The sequence below is a fragment of the Arachis stenosperma genome, unplaced genomic scaffold, assembly GCF_014773155.1.
Source record: "Arachis stenosperma cultivar V10309 unplaced genomic scaffold, arast.V10309.gnm1.PFL2 arast.V10309.gnm1.Scaffold_100025, whole genome shotgun sequence".
Classification (NCBI taxonomy): domain Eukaryota; kingdom Viridiplantae; phylum Streptophyta; class Magnoliopsida; order Fabales; family Fabaceae; genus Arachis; species Arachis stenosperma.
The window spans coordinates 1,221,952-1,242,110 of record NW_026651369.1 but is presented as its reverse complement, the minus strand read 5'-3'; the positions used below and the strand labels follow the sequence as shown (position 1 = coordinate 1,242,110).

Genomic DNA, 20,159 nt, shown 5'->3' with positions numbered 1-20,159 from the left:
ATGTATCTAGTTCACTAATGAGCAAGGGAAGTTCACCTTCCCAAGTCTCATTACCAAACAGCTTGGCATTCAGCTTCATGGTGGCTCCTAGATATTGAGCAACTTGCTCTCCAGTTACATCTTCATCCTCTTCAGAGGAAGAATAGTCTTCAGAGCTCATGAATGGCAGAAGGAGGTTTAATGGGATCTCTATGGTCTCTATATGACCTTCAGATTCCTTTGGGTCCTCAATAGAAAACTCCTTCTTGCTTGAGAGACGTCCCATGAGGTCTTCCACATTGGGATTCACGTCCTCTCCTTCCTCTCTAGGTTCGGCCATGTTGATTATGTCAATGACCTTGCACTCTCTTTTTGGATTCTCTTCAGTATTGCTTGGGAAAGTACTAAAAGGAGTTTCAGTGACTATCTTACTCAGCTGGCCCACTTGTGCCTCCAAATTTCTGATGGAGGACCTTGTTTCACTCATGAAACTTAAAGTGGCCTTAGACAGATCAGAGACTATGTTTGCTAAGTTAGAGGTGCTCTGCTCAGAATTCTCTATCTGTTGCTGAAAAGATGATGCAAAAGGCTTGCTATTGTTAAGCCTATTTCTTTCCACCATTATTAAAGCCTTGTTGAGGCTTTTGTTGATCCTTCCATGAGAAATTTGGATGATTTTTCCATAATGAATTAAAGGTGTTTCCATACGGTTCACCCATGTAATTTACCTCTGCCATTGCAGGGTTCTCAGGATCATAAGCTTCTTCTTCAGAAGATGCCTCTTTAGTATTGTTGGATGCATTTTGCCATCCATTCAAACTTTGAGAAATCATGTTGACTTGTTGAGCCAATATGGCATTCAGAGCATCAATTTCAAGAACTCCCTTCCTCTGAGGCGTCCCATTATTCGCAGAATTCCTCTCAGAAGTGAACATGAATTGGTTATTAGCAACTATGTCAATAAGTTCTTGAGCTTCTGTAGGCATTTTCTTTAGGTGAATGGATCCACCTCCAGAATGGTCTAGTGACATCTTAGAGAACTCAGATAGACCATAATAGAATATATCCAGAATGGTCCATTCTGAAAGCATGTCAGAAGGACACCTTTCGGTCATCTACTTGTATCTTTCCCAAGCTTCATAGAGGGATTCACCATCTTTTTGTTTGAAGGTCTGAACATCCACTCTAAGCTTTCTTAGTTTTTGAGGAGGAAAGAACTTAGCCAAGAAGGTTGTGACCAGCTTATCCCATAAGTTCAGGCTATCTTTAGGTTGTATGTCCAACCATGTTCTAGCTCTGTCTCTTACAGCAAAAAGGAAAAGCATGAGCCTGTAGACTTCAGGATCTACTCCATTAGTCTTAACAGTCTCACAGATCTGCAAGAACTCAGTTAAAAACTGGTAGGGATCTTCTGATGGAAGTCCATGGAACTTGCAGTTCTGTTGCATTAGAGCAACTAGTTGAGGTTTCAGCTAAAATTGTTTGCTCCAATGGCAGGAATTGAGATGCTTCTTCCATCAAACTTGGAAGTAGGTGTAGTATAATCACCAAGCATCCTCCTTGCATTATTATTTTCGGCTGCCATCTCCTCTTCCTTTTTGAAAATTTCTGTAAGATTGTCTCTGGATTGTTGTAATTTAGCTTCTCTTAGTTTCCTCTTCAGAGTCCTTTTAAGTTCAGGATCTGCTTCAACAAGAATATTCTTATCCTTGTTCCTGCTCATATGAGAAAGAAGAGAACAGAAAAGGAAGAGGAATCCTTTATGTAATAGTATAGAGATTCCTTTATGTTAGTAGAAGAAGAAAGGAATAGAAGAAGGAGAAGAGTTAAGAATCCAAACACAAGGGGGAGGATAGGTTCGAATTCTTGAGATGAGGAGAAGTGTTAGTAAATGAATAAATAAATAGAATAGGATGAGAGAAGGAGAAATTCGAAAATATATTTTGAAAAAGAGTTAGTGATTTTCGAAAATTAAAGGGGGAAATAAAATTAAAATTAAAATTTAAAACAATTAATTAATTTAAAAAGAATTTTAAAAAGGAGGGAGAAATTTTCGAAAATTAGAGAGGGAAAAGTAGTTAGATGGTTTTGAAAAAGATAAGAAACAAACAAAAAGTCTATTAGTTAGTTGAAAAAGATTTGAAAATCAATTTTGAAAAGATAAGAAGATAAGAAGTTAGAAGGGATATTTTGAAATCAAATCTTTGAAAAAGATATGATTAAAAAGATATAGTTGAAAAAGAATTGAATTTTAAAATTTAAAATTAATTACTTGACTAACAAGAAATTAAAAGATATGACTCTAGAATTTAAAGATTGAACCTTTCTTAACAAGAAAGTAACAAACTTCAAATTTTTGAATCAATCACATTAATTGTTAGTAAAGTTTCAAAAATTATGAAATAAAATTAAGAAAAAAATTTTGAAAATTAATTTTTAAAATTTTCGAAAAATAGTAAAAAAATGAAAAAGATTTGATTTTTGAAAAAGTTTTGAAAAGATAAGATTTTTAAAATTGAAATTTTGACTTGACTAACAAGAAATAACAAATTTTAAAAATTTTTTACTAAGTCAGCCCAAAATTTCGAAAATTATGAGTAAAACAAGAAAAAGATATATTTTTTATTTTTGAATGATGATAGAAAAAAACATAAAAATGACTCACAACATGAAAATTATGAATCAAAATACATGATGCATGTAAGAACACTATGAATGTCAAGATGAATACCAAGAACACTTTGAAGATCAAGATGAACACCAAGACTTATTTTTGAAAAATTTTCAAGAAAAGAAAAATATGCAAGACACCAAACTTAGATATTTTCAATGCTTAGACACTATGAATGCAAAAATGCACATGAAAAACATCAAAGACATAAAACAAAAAATATCAAGATCAAACAAGAAGACTTATCAAGAACAACTTGAAGATCATGAAGAACACCATGCATGAAGTTTTCGAAAAAATGTAAAACATTTTTCAAACATGCAATTGACACCAAATTTTAAAAATTGACTCAAGACTCAAACAAGAAACACAAAATATTTTTTATTTTATGATTTTCTAATTTTTTTTGGTTTTTTATTATTATCGAAAATTATAAAAAAAAATTTCTTTTTTTTTTGAAAAACAAAAACAAATAAAAAAAAATTTTTTGAAAGATTTTTGAAAAATTTTTTAAAAGAAAATTACCTAATCTGAGCAACAAGATGAATCGTCAATTGTGCAAACTCGAACAATCCCCGGCAACGGCGCCAAAAACTTGGTGCACGAAATTGTGATCTCTAATAATGGCATTCAACTTGGTATGCGCATCAACTAACTCAGAACTTTCTTCACAACATCGCACAACTAACCAGCAAGTGCACTGGGTCGTCCAAGTAATAAACCTTATGTGAGTAAGGGTCGATCCCACGGAGATTGTTGGTATGAAGCAAGCTATGGTCATCTTGTAAATCTCAGTTAGGCGGATAATAAATGGTTATGGAGTTTTCGAATAATAATAATAAATAAACAGAAAATAAAGATAGAAATACTTATGTAGATCAATGGTGAGAATTTCAGATAAGTGTATGGAGATGCTTTGTCCCTATTGGATCTCTGCTTTCCTACTGTCTTCCTTCAATCCTTCTTACTCCTTTCCATGGCAAGCTGTATGTAGGGCATCACCGTTGTCAATGGCTACATCCCATCCTCTTAGTGAAAATGGTCCAAATGCTCTGTCACAGCACGGCTAATCATCTGTCAGTTCTCGATCATGTCGGAATAGAATTCATTGATTCTTTTGCGTTTGTCATCACGCCCAACAATCGCGAGTTTGAAGCTCGTCACAGCCATTTAATCCCTGAATCCTACTCGAAATACTACAGACAAGGTTTAGACTTTCCGGATTCTCATGAATGCCGCCAACAATTCTAGCTTATACCACGAAGATTCTGATTAAGGAATCCAAGAGATATGCGCCCGGTCTAAGGTAGAACGGAAGTGGTTGTCAGTCACGTGTTCATAGGTGAGAATAATGATGAGTGTCACGGATCATCACATTCATCATGGTGAAGTGAAACGAATATCTTAGAACAAGAATAAGCTGAATTGAATAGAAAGTAGTAGTAATTGCATTAAAATTTGAGGTACAGCAGAGCTCCACACCCTTAATCTATGGTGTGTAGAAACTCCACCGTTGAAAATACATAAGTGATGGTCCAGGCATGGCCGAATGGCCAGTCCCCATATATTATCAAAGATGTAAAATCCAGATGTCTAATACAATAGTAAAATGTCCTATTTATACTAAACTAGCTACTAAGGTTTACATAAGTAAGTAATTGATGCAAAAGTCTACTTTCGGGGCCCGCTTGGTGTGTGCTTGGGCTGAGCTTGAGCTTTACACGTGCAGAGGCTTCTTTCGGAGTTAAACGCCAAGTTGTAACGTGTTTTTGGCGTTTAACTCTGGTTTGTGACGTATTTCTGGCGTTTGGCTCCAGAATGCAGCATGGAACTGGCGTTGAGCGCCCGTTTGCGTCGTCTTATCTCAAACAAAGTATGGACTATTATATATTGCTGGAAAGCTCTTGATGTCTACCTTCCAATGCCATTGAGAGCGCGCCATTTGGATTTCTTTAACTCCAGAAAATCTATTTCGAGTGTAGGGAGGTCAGAATCCAACCGCATCAGCAGTCTTTTGTCAGCATTCTATCAGAGTTTTGCTCAGGTCCCTCAATTTCAGCCAGAAATTACCTGAAATCACAGAAAAATACACAAACTCATAGAAAGTCCAGAAATGTGAATTTAGCATAAAAACTAATGAAAACATCCCTAAAAGTAGCTAGATCCTACTAAAAATTACCTAAAAACAATGCCAAAAAGTGTATAAATTATCCGCTCATCAATTGCGCCGAACTTATTCAAGAAAGTTCGGCCAAGTATTAAATTATATGGACTGAAACAATCAACCACAAGATATTGAAAATCTAAAGTTTTGGATGGAGGATTCTCACTGAGTGCGGTTTGTAACCATACTGAACCTAATACAGGTGCTCATTTACCTGAAAATCCAATGAAGTCTCTGGTTGTGGCTGGAGTATGTTGTCACTCAATTTCATCTTCTAAAATGTGGAGTAGAATAGAACATCCGCGCTGCTTCCGGGGTCCAGCAAGACCTTCCGAACTATTAGGTTTTCCATTTGGATAGAGATAACAACTGGGTCATCTAAATTAAGCTCGATTGAATTGAGATCCAATGGCTAGAAAGTCATTTTAGGAAAAGTCGGCACAGTTTGATGACTGTTGATGGTACTTTCTATAGCGAGCATAGCTCGATAAGTGAGTTTGCTTGCAAAGCTTGATGCTCCCGCATGGGCAAAGCCCCCAGAAATACAATTAGTTACACCTCTTGGTTGTTGAGTTTTCGAGATGTGGGTTGGGTCAAGTTTTCCTCATCATCTTCCGGTTGTTCATTGTTACTATTTTCAATCCGACCAATGGTTAGCTCGGATTATTTGGTTTGTCATTTGTTGATTCTCTTCTACCATGCGCTGATTGGCCAGTTGTAACTCTCTTACCATCCGAAGAAGCTCGAACGGTGTGGGAGGAGGTAAGTCAGCCATGATCAGGGAAAGGAGTTTTGGGACGTATAATAAGAAGGGTTTTTATTTCGAGGCACCACGGTGGACGGCAATTGTTCTTGCTGAAGTTTGGCCGGTGTATATCTCGTCCACTATTGAATATCTTCGAGTTTTTTGTCGGGATGAGTTATATGTCAGCAGTGAGAATAAGGGAGTGGATATCGGCCTACAAAAAATATTCTGATACTCAAGTACGTGAGTAATAAAGTTTGCAAAATGTAATGAATTTTCTTATCATTCCCTTTATATCAGAAAGTGAGAAATAATGGCTATATTTTGAGTAATAATATTTTGATCGGAGAGTAATAACATATCTAATGTTTTGGTGCAGTTGTTACTAACGTTCATAGCCGAATTATAATTTATAACCAACGGTCGTATCATCATATATTTTTAGATTCATTTTAGTATGCCTATAGTAATAATTAATCAATATGAAATGAAAAAAAAAAAAAGAAATGGCTCCAAACACTATTATATATTAATGAGCAGTGTTATTCAAACTTTAAATACATGGAAAAATGACTAAATTTTACTTAGTTTCTTTAAATAAATAATAAAAAATATAAGATATTAAAAAATAAAATAAATTATATTTATATTTTTTATAAGATATTTTTTAATTTTTCTCCTTTTTATTAATTACTTTTAATAGTAAAAACATTCAGAAAGAGAAATTTACACAAAAATCATATATTAAAGTATTATAAAAATTAAAGGAAAAATCTAAGGATTAGCAACTTTATTAAATTTTGACCAGCATCTAACCAGTAAAGAAAAGTGAGACATTGAATGAAATCTAACAATAATCTCACACTATTAATAAAATTATCATTAATGGTTATTTGATGACTACAAATTCCAAAAGTTGCTAATCTAACATTCCTCAAAATTAAAAGGCAGAAACTCACCTGCAGTTGACTGCAGGTGAAGTTGTTTCTGGATGGCTGACACGTGTTACTATATGGTTTAAAAAATCGGTTTATTTATATAAATGGTTTATTTAAAAAATCGGTTTGAATTGGACTAAGCAGTTACTTTTATTCCCTTCTTCTTCGTTTCGCACGTAAAATTCGTTCTCTTTCAATCCCTTTTTCAGAACTAATATGAAACTTTCAAATAGGTATGTTCCTTTTATTTATATTTCTTAATCAATTTATTATTTCAAATGTATTTCTTAATTTATGTTTTTATTCATTCCTCTATAAATGATGAAAATTATTTAATAAATACGTACATATTTATGTCATCACACCATTTTGATGTTCAGGATGAAATTGATTGGATGTTAGACAACAATTTTGGGAGTTCTACTGTTCACATCTTTGGCTCAAGACAGTATAAAAATTGATTGGATTGTCGTTACTTCTCAGATTCAAGTCATTATAGGTAAAGTTAGTACCTTTATCCAGCAAGTATTGAATTATTGAGTTATGCTTTTTTTATTAATAATTTGTGAAATATAATTGTAGTAAGTGTTGATTTGATATCAATAATATGTAGAAATTAATATTGTTGGTATACAAATACCCAATTAAATATAATAGGTAATTGTATGAGATTTAACTGTATTATAAGAATAGAGAATGAAACTGTATATACATTTAAGCTTAATATTTAAAGATGTATGTATTCTTTGTATCCTTATTTAAACTCAACTAGTTTTGATTCTTAATCAAATTTATTATTTCAAATGTATTTCTTAATTTATGTTTTTATTCATTCCTCTGTGAATGATGAAAATTATTTAATAATTACGTATATGTTTATGTCATCACACCATTTTGATGTTCAGGATGAAATTGATTAGACGTTAAACAACAATTTTAGGAATTCTATTGGTTCACATCTTTCGTTAGAGTCAGTACAAAAATTGATTGGATTGTCGTTACTTCTCAAATTCAAGTCATTATAGGTAAAGTTAGTACTTTTATCCTGCAAGTATTTAATTATTGGAGTTATGTTTTTTTATATAAATAATATGTGAAATATAATTGTAGTAAGTGTTGGTTTGATATCAACAATATGTAAAAATTAACATTGTTGGTGTTGTCCATACAAATACCCAATTAAATATAATAGGTAATTATATGAGATTTAACTGTATTATAAAAATAGAGATAATTTTTCAATAAAACTATATATACATTTAAGCTTAATATTTAAAAATGTATGTATTCTTTGTATTCTTATTTAAACTCAACTAGTTTTGATGAATGCATTTTATATTAACAAAGATGTGATTTAGTCTTGTGTTATATTTTAAGAAATATATTAATTCACAAAGAAGATATTGAATTAGGGAATAATAAACTATGTACTCTAATTTAATATTTATATTTGATTAAAGAGCAGTGAATTATTATTTTTTTCAATTGAATACCTAACTAATTGAATAAAACCTATCTTATTCTCTTTATTTAGTTTGGTGATGATTTGAGATGTTTAAGGAGTTGGCAAAATTAATTTTAAGAGGTTAATTATAGTCACTTGAATTTGAATGAAATTCTTATATATATAGTTGATATGGTTAAAAATTTTAGTATCAACCATGAGTACTAGAATAAAAAAAACATATATAACCCAAATACTTTAAATATAACTATAATGTAGTACGAGGTCTGAGTATTTTTTTAAATTTTGCCACAGCAATATTTATAAATATAAAATAGTGTTTTGCGATTTAGATTTTTATCTTAGTACATGTTTAACTTGTGTATATTTTTTCTTGAAAAGAATCATGTGAGCGAATTATTAACTTTATAGAAACACATTTTAAATTATTTATAATTTATTAAAAGTAATTTAAAATTTAACATTGATCATAACAAAATTTGACCTATATAATATTAGTAAGGTATACGACTAGAAAGATGTTTAAAACTAAATTTATATATCTGCTCATTTATTTTTCTAGTCTATTTGTTAAAAAAATTATGTCACTGGTAGAAAGGATATAGAAACAATAGAAAATAAACCATGAGATTATATTGTTGTAATTCGTCAATTTTATAAGTTTTTTGTTTTAATACTAATGTAGGATAAGGAAAAAATATGGAAAATATATCACATTCTGAAGAGGATGAATGTTATATAGAAGAGGAGGAAAATAAATACGGCAATGATAAAACTACTGATGGTAAGGAGGAAGCTACTGTTCTGAGTGTAAATGATTTTTGAATCAGCAATTTGTAAGTTATGAAGAAGCTTACGAATGTTATGTAAGATATGCCAAGTGTGTGGGGTTTGGAGTTCGAAAGGGGGATGCAGCTGCTGATAGTACTGGCAATTATGTTTGACGTAAATTCGTGTGCAACAGAGCAGGTGTGAGAGAGAAGAAATGCTATGCAACTACTAGTAAGATAAGAAAGTAGAAGCCTGAAACCAGAACAAATTGTAATGCAATGTTGTCAATTTATCTTGACAAGAGTTGTTCAATGTGGAAAGTCCGAAAGATTGTGGAGGATCATAACCATCCTTTGATACCGCTTAAATTAGTTCACCGAATTCCAAATCATCGTATAATGATAGATGCAGACAAGGCACAAGTGGATAGCATGCATAGACATGGCCTCCCACCTTCGAAGATCATGGGTCTTATTGCTGGACAAGCCGGTGGTTATGAATTTGCTGGTTTTACAAAAAAAGATTTGGATAACTATATTGAAAGAAATCTACGTTCAAAAATCATTGAAGGAGATGTAAATGCAACTCTTACTTATTTGCATGGAAAAGCAGAGGATGAACCTATGATGATTGTGAGACATAGTTTAACAGATGACGATAAATTGGAGCATTTATTCTGGGCGGATGATTTAAGTCGATTTGACTATCAATATTTTGGTGATGTTCTAGCATTTGATTCTACCGACAGAAAAAATAAGTATAATAGGCCGCTAGTTATCTTTTCAGGCACAAACCATCATCGCCAAACTTGTATTTTTGGCTTCGGTTTGCTAGCAGATGAACAAACAAATCATACAAGTGGTTACTAGATAACTTTTCAGAGGCGATGATGAATAAGCATCCGAGTCTTGTCATAATAGATGGTGATAATGCCATGAAGAGTGCAATTAAAGAAGTTTTTCCAAATGCTACCCATAGATTGTGTGCTTGGCATCTGTATAAAAATGCAGTATCTCATATCAAGGACCCAGAATTTCGTGAGAAATTTAAGAAATGCTTGTATGCCAAATTTGAATGTGATGAATTCGAAGAGTATTGGCATAACATGGTTGAAAGGTTTAATCTTGTGGGAAACGACTGGGTAGAGAAACAATATAGAAGGAAAGAACAGTGGGCTACTGCTTATTTGAGTAGCAAGTTCTGCGCTGGATTTAGAACTACATCCAGATATGAAGGCATAAATTCTTTCATTAAAAGCTTTGTTGACTCAAGGGATAGTATACTTGCATTGGTGCAAAACCTAGAACGTGCTTTAAGGGACTACAGAAATAATGAAATTGTTGCTGAATTCAAAACAATAAATGGAGAACATGTGCCCATAACAGGTTTACATTCTCTTGAGCGTCATGCTGCGTAGTCGTTCAACAACTACAAAGTACAAGATCATCAAGTATGGAAGATCTGATCATGAGTACATTGTTTTATATGATCAAGATACTCAAAAAATGGTGTGTCAATGTCAAATATGGGATAGTTATGGCATTCCATGTTCTCATATGTTTTGTCTGATGAAACGGGAACAAATCAAGAAATTGCCAGAAACTCTTATATTGAAAAGATGGACTAAAGACGTTAAAAAAATTGACGATGATCAAGGTAACATAAATGGAAAAGAGGATGAAGAAAGGAGCATTCTAATGCGGATAGGTGCATTATCAGTTGCTAGTTCTCATATGATATACTTAGGAGGCAAAAAATTGTCTCATTTTTGCTACACAATGAATGAAATTTGTAAAGTGACGAAAGACTTGGAAGCAAAATTGGAGCAGACTATTTCACCGGAAAAAAACAAAAAAGTTGGTGATCCGTCTGTTGTAAAATCCAAAGGTGCACCAAAAGTTCGAAAAGATGAAAATAAAAGACGACAATGTTCTAATTGCATGGTCACATAAAAAGGAAATGCATAGAGAGAACTGCTGAAAAAGATGTTCAACATAATGATAGAATGTTCAGCGAATATGAATTTGAAGATGGTGTTGAATCTGTTAGTATTCCGAATGATCAGGTACCACGAGAATTTATTATTACTCACAGAATTTATTATTACTCACTAGACTAAACAACTAATGTCATGATATTTTGATTTAATATGTACGTTTTAACTTTGTTTTTTATATGAAATTTATACTTTTGTAAATCTTGAACCAACTTTTTGTAATTTTATATGAACAAACTCCAATAGCTTCTTCTGTGGAGGTGAATGTTAAAAATATACACTTTTGGAGTCAGAAAAAGAATCCACAATTGTCTCAAGAAGATATAAATAAAGTCTATAATTCTGGTATGCAAATTATTCAATTTAGTATATTTTCAATTCAATCATTAGAATTATACTATTATGGACTATGTCTTTGTGAAGGTTCAAGTTCTACATTTTTTGGAGTAGATAGCAACCATACTTCTGCTAGCTATGAAACTTCCTTATATGGTCCCATTCCCAGTCATAGATGGTTGCTACAGGTAATTAAGATTTGTTGTCATTTATCTATCTTATGTTTAGTTTTCAAATAATATTTTCCCATGAATTTATATCTTTTGGGATTTAATAGCATGCGAATGATTTTGTTTATTATTTTGCCAGGCCATGCAGAATACACCACAGTCAAATAAGGAGTGATTTTTGAGATCAATATCATGTAATAAACAGCTTTGTACTATGGCAAAAGTATTTTTGGGACTAAAGACATCGATATTAAAGAAATACAAATATGTTTTATGAATATTAGCTGAAGAAACTTCTTATTTAGAGACATTGATCAAAGAAAATAATGCAAGTCTATATCTGTAACTAACTGTTCGTGAATATTATTAAATTAATCCGATTTATTATTATTATTATTATTATTATTATTATTATTATTATTATTATATTTTGGCCAATAAATCTATATTTTTATGCTTCATATTTTTTTATTTAGCACATTATATACATAATAAAACACATATTATTATTAAACATAAATATTATAAATTAGGACTATATTAAATAATTAATACTAACAACTTAATTAGTACTCGGCATTAGTATGGCTTTTTTTATAATTAATGTACTTCATTTAAAAAAAGAAAAAGTAACATCAAGGGCAATATTTTACTGAATAGATTTTTTAAAACGATCTGACATTGGATAAAAATACTTAATTTGATAAATGTAAGTATATAAATAACTAAAATATTATTTATTTAATTTAGGTTTTAGCAGAAATTAATGTTTCTCATATGTTCTATATATATGATTAATTTTATAGAAAAAAACTAAAATACAATAATACATAGCCAATACAGTAATAAAAAATATTTAACTTTTTTATAAAAAATAATGATTACATAATAAAATAATTAAATAAACGATAATATAAGCTTAAAAGAATTTCTAACCAGGTCCTATGCAATTCTAAACATTTTTTAAGAAATTTTGTAATGAAAAATTTTAGAGTACGGTTTTATTATTATCCATTAATATAATTTTTTATGTATTAATCCTTTAAAAGTACATCATACGTAGATAGAAAGTAGATATTTTAATTAAGGATAATTTAATGCATGTTTATATGTAATTATGTTGTTTGCAAAATATTTTTTAATTAACGTTTACTTCTTTTAACAAATTTTATTGTATACCGAATTAAAAAAATTACCTTTAAAAAAACATAATAAATAATAAATAATATTTTATATTATTATATTCAAACATATTTAGTAGATATAAAATATTTTTTATAAAACATAATAAATAAACAAAATATATTTTTACATCCTAGTACCATACGTAAAACTATTTTTTTAAGAGTAATATTTTAAAATATTAAATTACTTGTATTTCTTATAACACTACAAGAAAACATGTCTTTTGCTACGCTTTTAAAGCGTGGCAAAAAGTCAAAAAAGCGTGGCGATAGCTTTTCGTCACGCTTTTTGAGCTATCGGCACGCTTTTGAAAGGGTCACAACTGCAAGGGTGCCGGTTGCTCTATCGCCACGCTTTTGGTGACCTATCACCACGCTTTATTTTTTGGCACGCTTTTAAAGATTGCCACGCTTTTAAAGCGTGGCCATATGTGCCAGATATCGCTACGCTTTTAAAGCGTGCCAATAGCAAGATATGGCTACGCTTTTGAAGCGTGCCAATAGAGAGACATATGGCTACGCTTTTAAAGCGTGCCAATAGAGAGAGATACAGCTACGCTTTTAAAGCGTGGCAATTGATGATTGTTGTACAATATAGCTACGCTTTTAAAGCGTGGCAAAAACTTTGTTCAGTAACATATAGTTTTTTTTTAATCTTTTTTAATCTTTGTAATAAAACCTTACAAAATTAATAGATAATTTTAAAATTTTCACGATGACTAATAATTTTAAATCCACTAATCCAACATATATAAACTTGTCAAAAAAAATGTTTAATCACATGACAGTATAACAAATATCAAAAATAAAATGATAACTACGCAATGTATTCCTAATACATAAATTACAATTCCAATAACTTTGCCATCCTATCTAACAATAATTTTGATCAACCTCCTCACATATGTGCACCCAATTTACCAACTAATCATCAGCCTCCACTATGTGCTCATAGACGTACAGCATGCATCCAGCTTCGTCTTCAGGATTTCAATTGCATTTAGCAACAACTGAGAAGCTTTTATGGCTCTGGTAGTTTCCACAGTAGCTTCTTCTTCAGGATTTTCGGGCTTCCCCATTGCTTCAACTTTCTTGATGATGTTTTATGGCTCTAGTAGTTTCCACAGTAGCTTCTTCTTCAGGATTTTCGGGCTTCCCATTGCTTCAGCTTTCTTGATGACCTCATCATCATAGGTGTATGCCTCAGCATCAACCACCATAACCTGTTAAATACTAGCAATGATAACCAAAAATCAACATGGTATTTGAATGCACTGCTCTTCATCATCATCAATAGAAAGTAGATAGAGCATGTCCTCATTCTCAAGCTATAAGTAATAAAAATTAATAATAAATAAATGGATAAAGAAATCAAACTTTTAGTTAATTATCAATCAAAGCCAACGCCACACTCTGTTAAATTAATAATAAACACTATCAAAATTAATAATAAATACTGTCTTCAACTGAGAGGTAATAACCACCAGCAAGTTCAGTTTCATTTGAGTTCTAGAGCTCTCTTCATGCTAGAAGAATCCTTGAAGTCGATGTAGGCAAAACTGTAAATTACACCTGGTGTCAATTTGCAAAACTCAAAGCACACGTAACACAATCATTTTGAGCATCCAACTTAAGAAACAAAAGGATACACAAAAAATGAAATAGCAAATCTTTCACGCTAAAAATAAACAAAAAAGAAAAAGGATTTGAAGAAGAAACAAACCATTTAGGACCTCCAGACTCGAATCTTTTGGGACTGACACCCTCGAGATCTCCCGGCAGGAACCAAAATGCTCATTTAGGTTAGCTCTTATCTGAAACCACAATTTTGACAGTATTCAAATATGAATCGCAAAAAGAAACATATGCAAGGGAAGCAGCAGCATACATGATAAAAATAAAATTATCTCTTCTTCAAGAGATTTATCAAAATTATTTTAGTGTCATATGAATAGAATTTCCACAACATGCAACTAATGTGTGTGCACGATTGAGAGACAATTTATGCTTACTTCAAGCCAAGTAGCTCTGCTGTAGCCCGTGACACCATGAACACCAGAGCTGGTCTCATCCTCTTCTCACCGGCGCTAAATATCTGCTCAGCTGCAGACATTAAAACTGGATTTTCTGCACCTACAATCTATCAAAATTAGAGCATCGTCATTAGATACATTAAGCCTATAATCAAATACCTATATCAATTCATTCAAACTAGTAAAATTTATCATTGAAGCAACTTTTCCAAAAACTTAAGTTTTAGTAAAGGCATGTAAATACTTTTATATCTAATATGCATGCCCCTCGCAACCAATTATCTTGGGCTTATTGCATAGACAATACAGAGGTCTACCCATATATTGTGCTAAAATACAATTTTAGGATTAGGGCAAATGATCAAACTCTAAAAATCTTTATCACAAAGGTTCTGAACACCACCATATCATGAAATTAGTAAATTAGTAAATTAGTGCATTAGTAAATTAGTGCAGCCATTGGCATACCATGAATATAGAGAAAAATAAACAATATTGTCCATAATGGTAATAAAATTGTAAAAGATAAATATCTCTGTACCAAGATATAGAGAAAAGTTTTATTTCGCTTTAGTGTTTATGTATGAAGAATAAAATTTTAGAATTTATACATTAACACAAATCTAAATCCATAGAAGATAGGTCCAATCCATCCGAGAAAAAGGAAATCCTATTTAGCTGTCACAGCAATATAAGATCCCTGTTTTGCCACTTTGCAGACATTTTAGGGTATTTTTCTCTCAAAAAATGTTATTATGCTTTAAATTAAGACATAAATGAAAGGATATTTCATATCAATAACTATTTCTATTTTACGTATAGAATGCAAGGATTAAACAACGATAGTTTTTAAACGTATAGAATGCAAGGATCTAGCTAATTTTGGATTGTATCCTTGTCAATAGTCCTTAATTTAGTATCTATGCAGTTGTAGCGTATTTTGTCTCCAAGAAAAATATCATTTTATTTCAAGTTTAAATATCTTATTATTGAGAAAATAAGATCATGGAGAGAAACACCTAACTGGGCGGTTTTGTTTTATGATTCCTGCCTTTGCCACTGCAATAGTTTCCAATGAACCACCAAGAGATGCTAAATGTTCTTCCCTGACGGTGGTTATAAACTGAGATAGCAAGGCCAGAGCTGGATATAACATTCGTTGCATCCCGAGCACCCCCTAAACCAGCCTGTCCAATTAAATGAAGATACAGCATTATGACTTTGGCCATCTCATAGTTTTAGGCTTAAATTTTTTTAAAATAAAGACAATATTAACAATTAAACACTATCAAGAACCATCCATTATGTTGGCTTAGACAAAGCCAATATTATCTCAAGACTTTTTTTGGGGGGGAACATAGAAACAACAAAATCAGAACAATAACTTAATAGCAGGTTGCCTGAAGCAATTGCCAGTGAAGAAAATAGATAATTTACCTCAACAACAGCAATGTCAACATTCTCTTCAGCGAACAAGATGAATGCCATAGTAGTGAAACACCTGAAACAACAGAGTAAACAAGTTAGCAAATACAAAATATCCAGCTCAATTTTATTAGAATGCTATATAACATACACAGAAATATCAGCTTAAAGAATCATTAATTTGAGGCAATATTTCATTGCAAAACCAAATAATAGAACATTAACTATTACAATAGAAGTGATAATTTAGAAGATGCAATCCATCTTGAAAAGTACAGACAAAGGAGCAAACAATGACCAAGAGAATTTAATATACTATTCCAAACTGATTTTTGTCATGGTGCAGCCTTTATCTTCATTGTTAGCAAATACAAAATATCCAGCTCATTTTATTAGAATGCTATATAACATACACAGAAATATCAGCTTAAAGATCATTAATTTGAGGCAATATTTCATTGCAAAACCAATAATAGAACATTAACTATTACAATAGAAGTGATATTTAGAAGATGCAATCCATCTTGAAAGTACAGACAAGGAGCAAACAATGACCAAGAGAATTAATATACTATTCCAAACTGATTTTTGTCATGGTGCAGCCTTTATCTTCATTTTATTTATTTGAAATGAAACGTTTATACCAGGAACAAGGGCAGATAAAGCAATGAAGCTCTGGCTGAGCTTCTCTCTACACTTCCTCTCAGCAATTGCCACCAGGGATACGAGCCGCGGTAACTCAATTCAATCACTTCTCCATCTAACTCAATTCATCCTCCCATTTCCTAATTTACCAACCTTACAAGAAGACAGCAACTTAGTTCATTTTTTAACAATAAAAATCAATTTAACTAACACATTCAACACAACAAAGCCACAACCAACTCATGCACTTTTAAAATATTCATATATTAAAATTGTAATTTTTAAAATAAATCCCACTGGTTTCATTGCAGAGTTTAAATCTACTTGCTACTTTAAAGAACAGTGACATTATCCAACAACAACAAAATTGCTCAGCGATATGTTCAACAACAATTCAACATAGCAGCAACAAATTCAGCCCATTGATCATTTTTTAACAACAAATTTAAGTATAATACTCTCAGCAACAAAAACTTATACTTCAATTCTCGGAATATGATTTACAAAACAAAATTAGCAGAATCATTATTTCAGCAACAATATCAACTTTCAACAACAAGATATACTGATGACTTAACAGGGCCAAAGGAAGCTGAAACTCACCTACCCAGGACCAACTCACGACGAAGGAAGCATTGACGGCCGACGCAAGAAAACGAGCTTGCAATGGTGACAGAGGTGACAGAGCTTGCGACAGTGGTGATAGAGCGCGACGAGCTTGAGTCCAAAACGGTGTGCGAGAGAAGCATGAAACCGGAGAGAGAGGGTCGACGGCGAGATCTGGAGGGCTTAGAGAGCAATCGTCGCTTCGTGTGTGGGCTTAGGGTTATTTGATCTGAATGTGTTAGGGCAATTGTGAGAAGGAGAAAGTAAAGTTTGGAAGAGTAGATGGTGTATTGCAATGGTAACTTAGTAATTTTAAAGGGAGTTCTCTGAAATTCTTTTTTTATGGAATCCTTCTGGCTACGCTTTTGAAGCGTGCCAAAAGAGTTAGAGGAAACGGCCACGCTTTTAAAATGACCCTATAACAAAATTCTGTCGCCACGCTTTAAAAGCGTGCCTATTTCTATCTATGGCTACGCTTTTTAAGGGTAGAAAAAAAAAGCGTGGCCAAATCTCGCATCAATGCTACCCTTATAAAAGCGTGGCCATTGACCCTTTTCGCTACGCTTTTGAAGCGTAGCAAGAAAAAACGTGGCTAAATCTCGATTCCGTCGCCACCCTTACAAAAGCGTGGCCATTGACCACTTTGGCCACGCTTTTAAAGCGTAGCAAAAAAAGCGTGGCCATAGGCCTTTTTTCTTGTAGTGTAAGATTCTTTAAAAATAAATTATTCTAACATTTTTTTAAAGTTACACCCACACAAGACAATGTACTGTTACTATCCGATTTATGTAAACAATAAAAATAAAGAATAAAATAAATTTATTTTAAGATAGATATTATAAATTTTTATTCACTTTTTATTATATTACGTTAATTAGGTAAAATCTAAGGTATTCCAATACTTTTATAAATACCCATTAATTTAATAATAGTACATGTCTTCTTTTAATATGAATGTAATGCAGTAGAATATTACGTATTAAGAAAATAAAGATAAGATAATAATCATTCTTATGCAAATACATTATAAATAATAAGTTCAATTTTTAATAATTTAAACTTCATAGACTTATAATTTACTAAACAAAAAGTAAAAAATTTTCTAAAGAAATTAACTAATAATTCTAATATAGAATTATAACTAAGACTAGATTACCCTATAAACTAAGATAATCAAAACACTTTCTTCAGTGAAAAAAAAAAAATTGTTCCTAATTAAATTATTCTAAAATTAAATTGGTCTTGAATTGTTGTTCCAATTTTTTATAGCCAATTTTCTATTTCCCTCTTCTTGATGTTGTGATCTCCACTAACCAGATCAATTGCAAGGCGCATTTGTAAAATCATTCACTCTCTGTTACAGAATAAAATTAAAATGTTATATTAGATTAAAAATTAACTTATGAATTTAATAAATTAAATAATTGTGATAATACCCAACATCATATGATCCCCAAAGATCTGATAGTATCATCCATTGTGCAACATAAATACCACAATCATTTCTGCAATAGAACACATAATATAAAAAAAAAAAGATACCACTAGGTTTTTAAAATTTTAATAATATTTAAAATTTTATTTACTACGAGCCATCTTGCTGCGTAACTTCCGAATCTACCAATTATAAGTAGAAATTGTAGGTGATATCCCAACAGTCAATTTATATGTTCCGTCACCCAAAATATTTTCAAGAAATGACGCCTGAATGGTAGTTATCAATCATAAGTGGTAATCCAAATATGATGAAAGAATTTTTTTTTAAATACAATCTGATTTGTTTAAATGGCTCACCACTTTATTGACTGCTGTCATCCTTGACTTTTTCTATATCTTAGATTTTTTAGAGTCAAGATACACAATTTCTTGATCAGATAGGTTAACAATCATTAAGAACCAGTGAAAATCCACGTGAATTAGAATATAAATCTACATTAACAAATGACATTAGATTATAAGATTATTTGTTACAATAATAAATCACCTTTAGCACCATACTTTGATTACAAATTCCTCTCTAAAACATGTATACCTTAGTAAGATTATCTGCTTCTCTCATAAAATTGGTCTTAATGTAATTCCAAGTTCTGGTGGAAACATTTTCTAGATGCATTGCAATTTGCTGTAAAAGACATGTCAATTAGAACGAGCATACATACCTATAATGCAGAAACAGAATAAACATACCGCAAATGTTGTGGGAAGAAACCACTTGTGGCCATCATTATGAGTTAGTATAGAAGCAACAATGATAAGGACCTATAGTTATATCAAATCACAAGTTCCAAATTATATAAAACAAATAATTCAATAAATTTTGCTACAAAATAAAGTCAATTTGAGTACATCTTGGATAAATGTATAACAAATTAAAGCAAAAAATAGTACATCATCAAAAATAGGCTGTCCAGATTTTAGTGTCATCAAAGCTTCTCTTGTGCCTAAACATGATCATTGGAAACCAATTCTTCCCTATAAAAACAAATCATTCCTTTGTGTCATCTTTTAAAAAAATTACCATATACCTTCTAAAAATATATTAACAAATATATAGTACTTTGGATAATTAAAACCAAAATATATGATGCAAGGGTAAGATCTGCTTCTCTAAACCTCGAATTCCTTATTGCCTGAAATGAAACCGAGAAACACGGTATAATGTGTTGTAAAAAATAAATAATATACTTGATTAAACTAAATTCATTTATATTGTTCATTAATTTATTAGTTTTGGATAATTTTATCTTCATTCGCTAAGGTTGAGACATCTGATTTTCTTCGTGCGAGAATAAATTGGGCTAAAGTGAAAAAAAAACACGTACAAATCATGTTAGACTTATGAATAACAAAATAAAATTAGTTATGCAACTAATGTTTTAAAGATAATAATACCTTAGTATCAGTCTTAGATGATTTTCCATACTCTATTTTGTCTAGTTTTTTGCCATAAAGATTTTTTTTTGCGCGCAAAACCTTTACAGTCTTACCATTCTGTCTTGAAGATGTTGGTGTTGTCTCTTTGGGCGTAGTT

At 31.6% G+C, this 20,159-nt stretch overlaps 2 protein-coding genes and 1 non-coding gene across 3 annotated transcripts; all 3 read left to right on the top strand.

Annotated features, from left to right (window-relative positions):
* The first annotated feature begins 1,064 nt into the window (after nucleotides 1-1,064).
* LOC130959939 (small nucleolar RNA R71) lies at nucleotides 1,065-1,172 on the top strand. The gene has a single exon (XR_009078927.1). It is a non-coding gene; the product is annotated as a small nucleolar RNA R71 (small nucleolar RNA).
* A 7,839-nt stretch (nucleotides 1,173-9,011) lies between these two features.
* Nucleotides 9,012-9,602, top strand: LOC130959867 (protein FAR1-RELATED SEQUENCE 5-like). Its single transcript, XM_057885331.1, has one exon. It carries the CDS (start codon nucleotides 9,012-9,014, stop codon nucleotides 9,600-9,602), a length of 591 nt encoding a protein of 196 aa, XP_057741314.1.
* A 20-nt stretch (nucleotides 9,603-9,622) lies between these two features.
* On the top strand, nucleotides 9,623-10,150 carry LOC130959866 (protein FAR1-RELATED SEQUENCE 5-like). The gene has a single exon (XM_057885330.1). It carries the CDS (start codon nucleotides 9,623-9,625, stop codon nucleotides 10,148-10,150), a length of 528 nt encoding a protein of 175 aa, XP_057741313.1.
* The last annotated feature ends 10,009 nt before the right edge of the window (nucleotides 10,151-20,159 follow it).

Bases quoted from the DNA above. Each gene is read 5' to 3' on its own strand.
- LOC130959867 (XM_057885331.1), top strand. From the start codon at position 9,012: ATGTTGTCAATTTATCTTGACAAGAGTTGTTCAATGTGGAAAGTCCGA.
- LOC130959866 (XM_057885330.1), top strand. From the start codon at position 9,623: ATGAATAAGCATCCGAGTCTTGTCATAATAGATGGTGATAATGCCATG.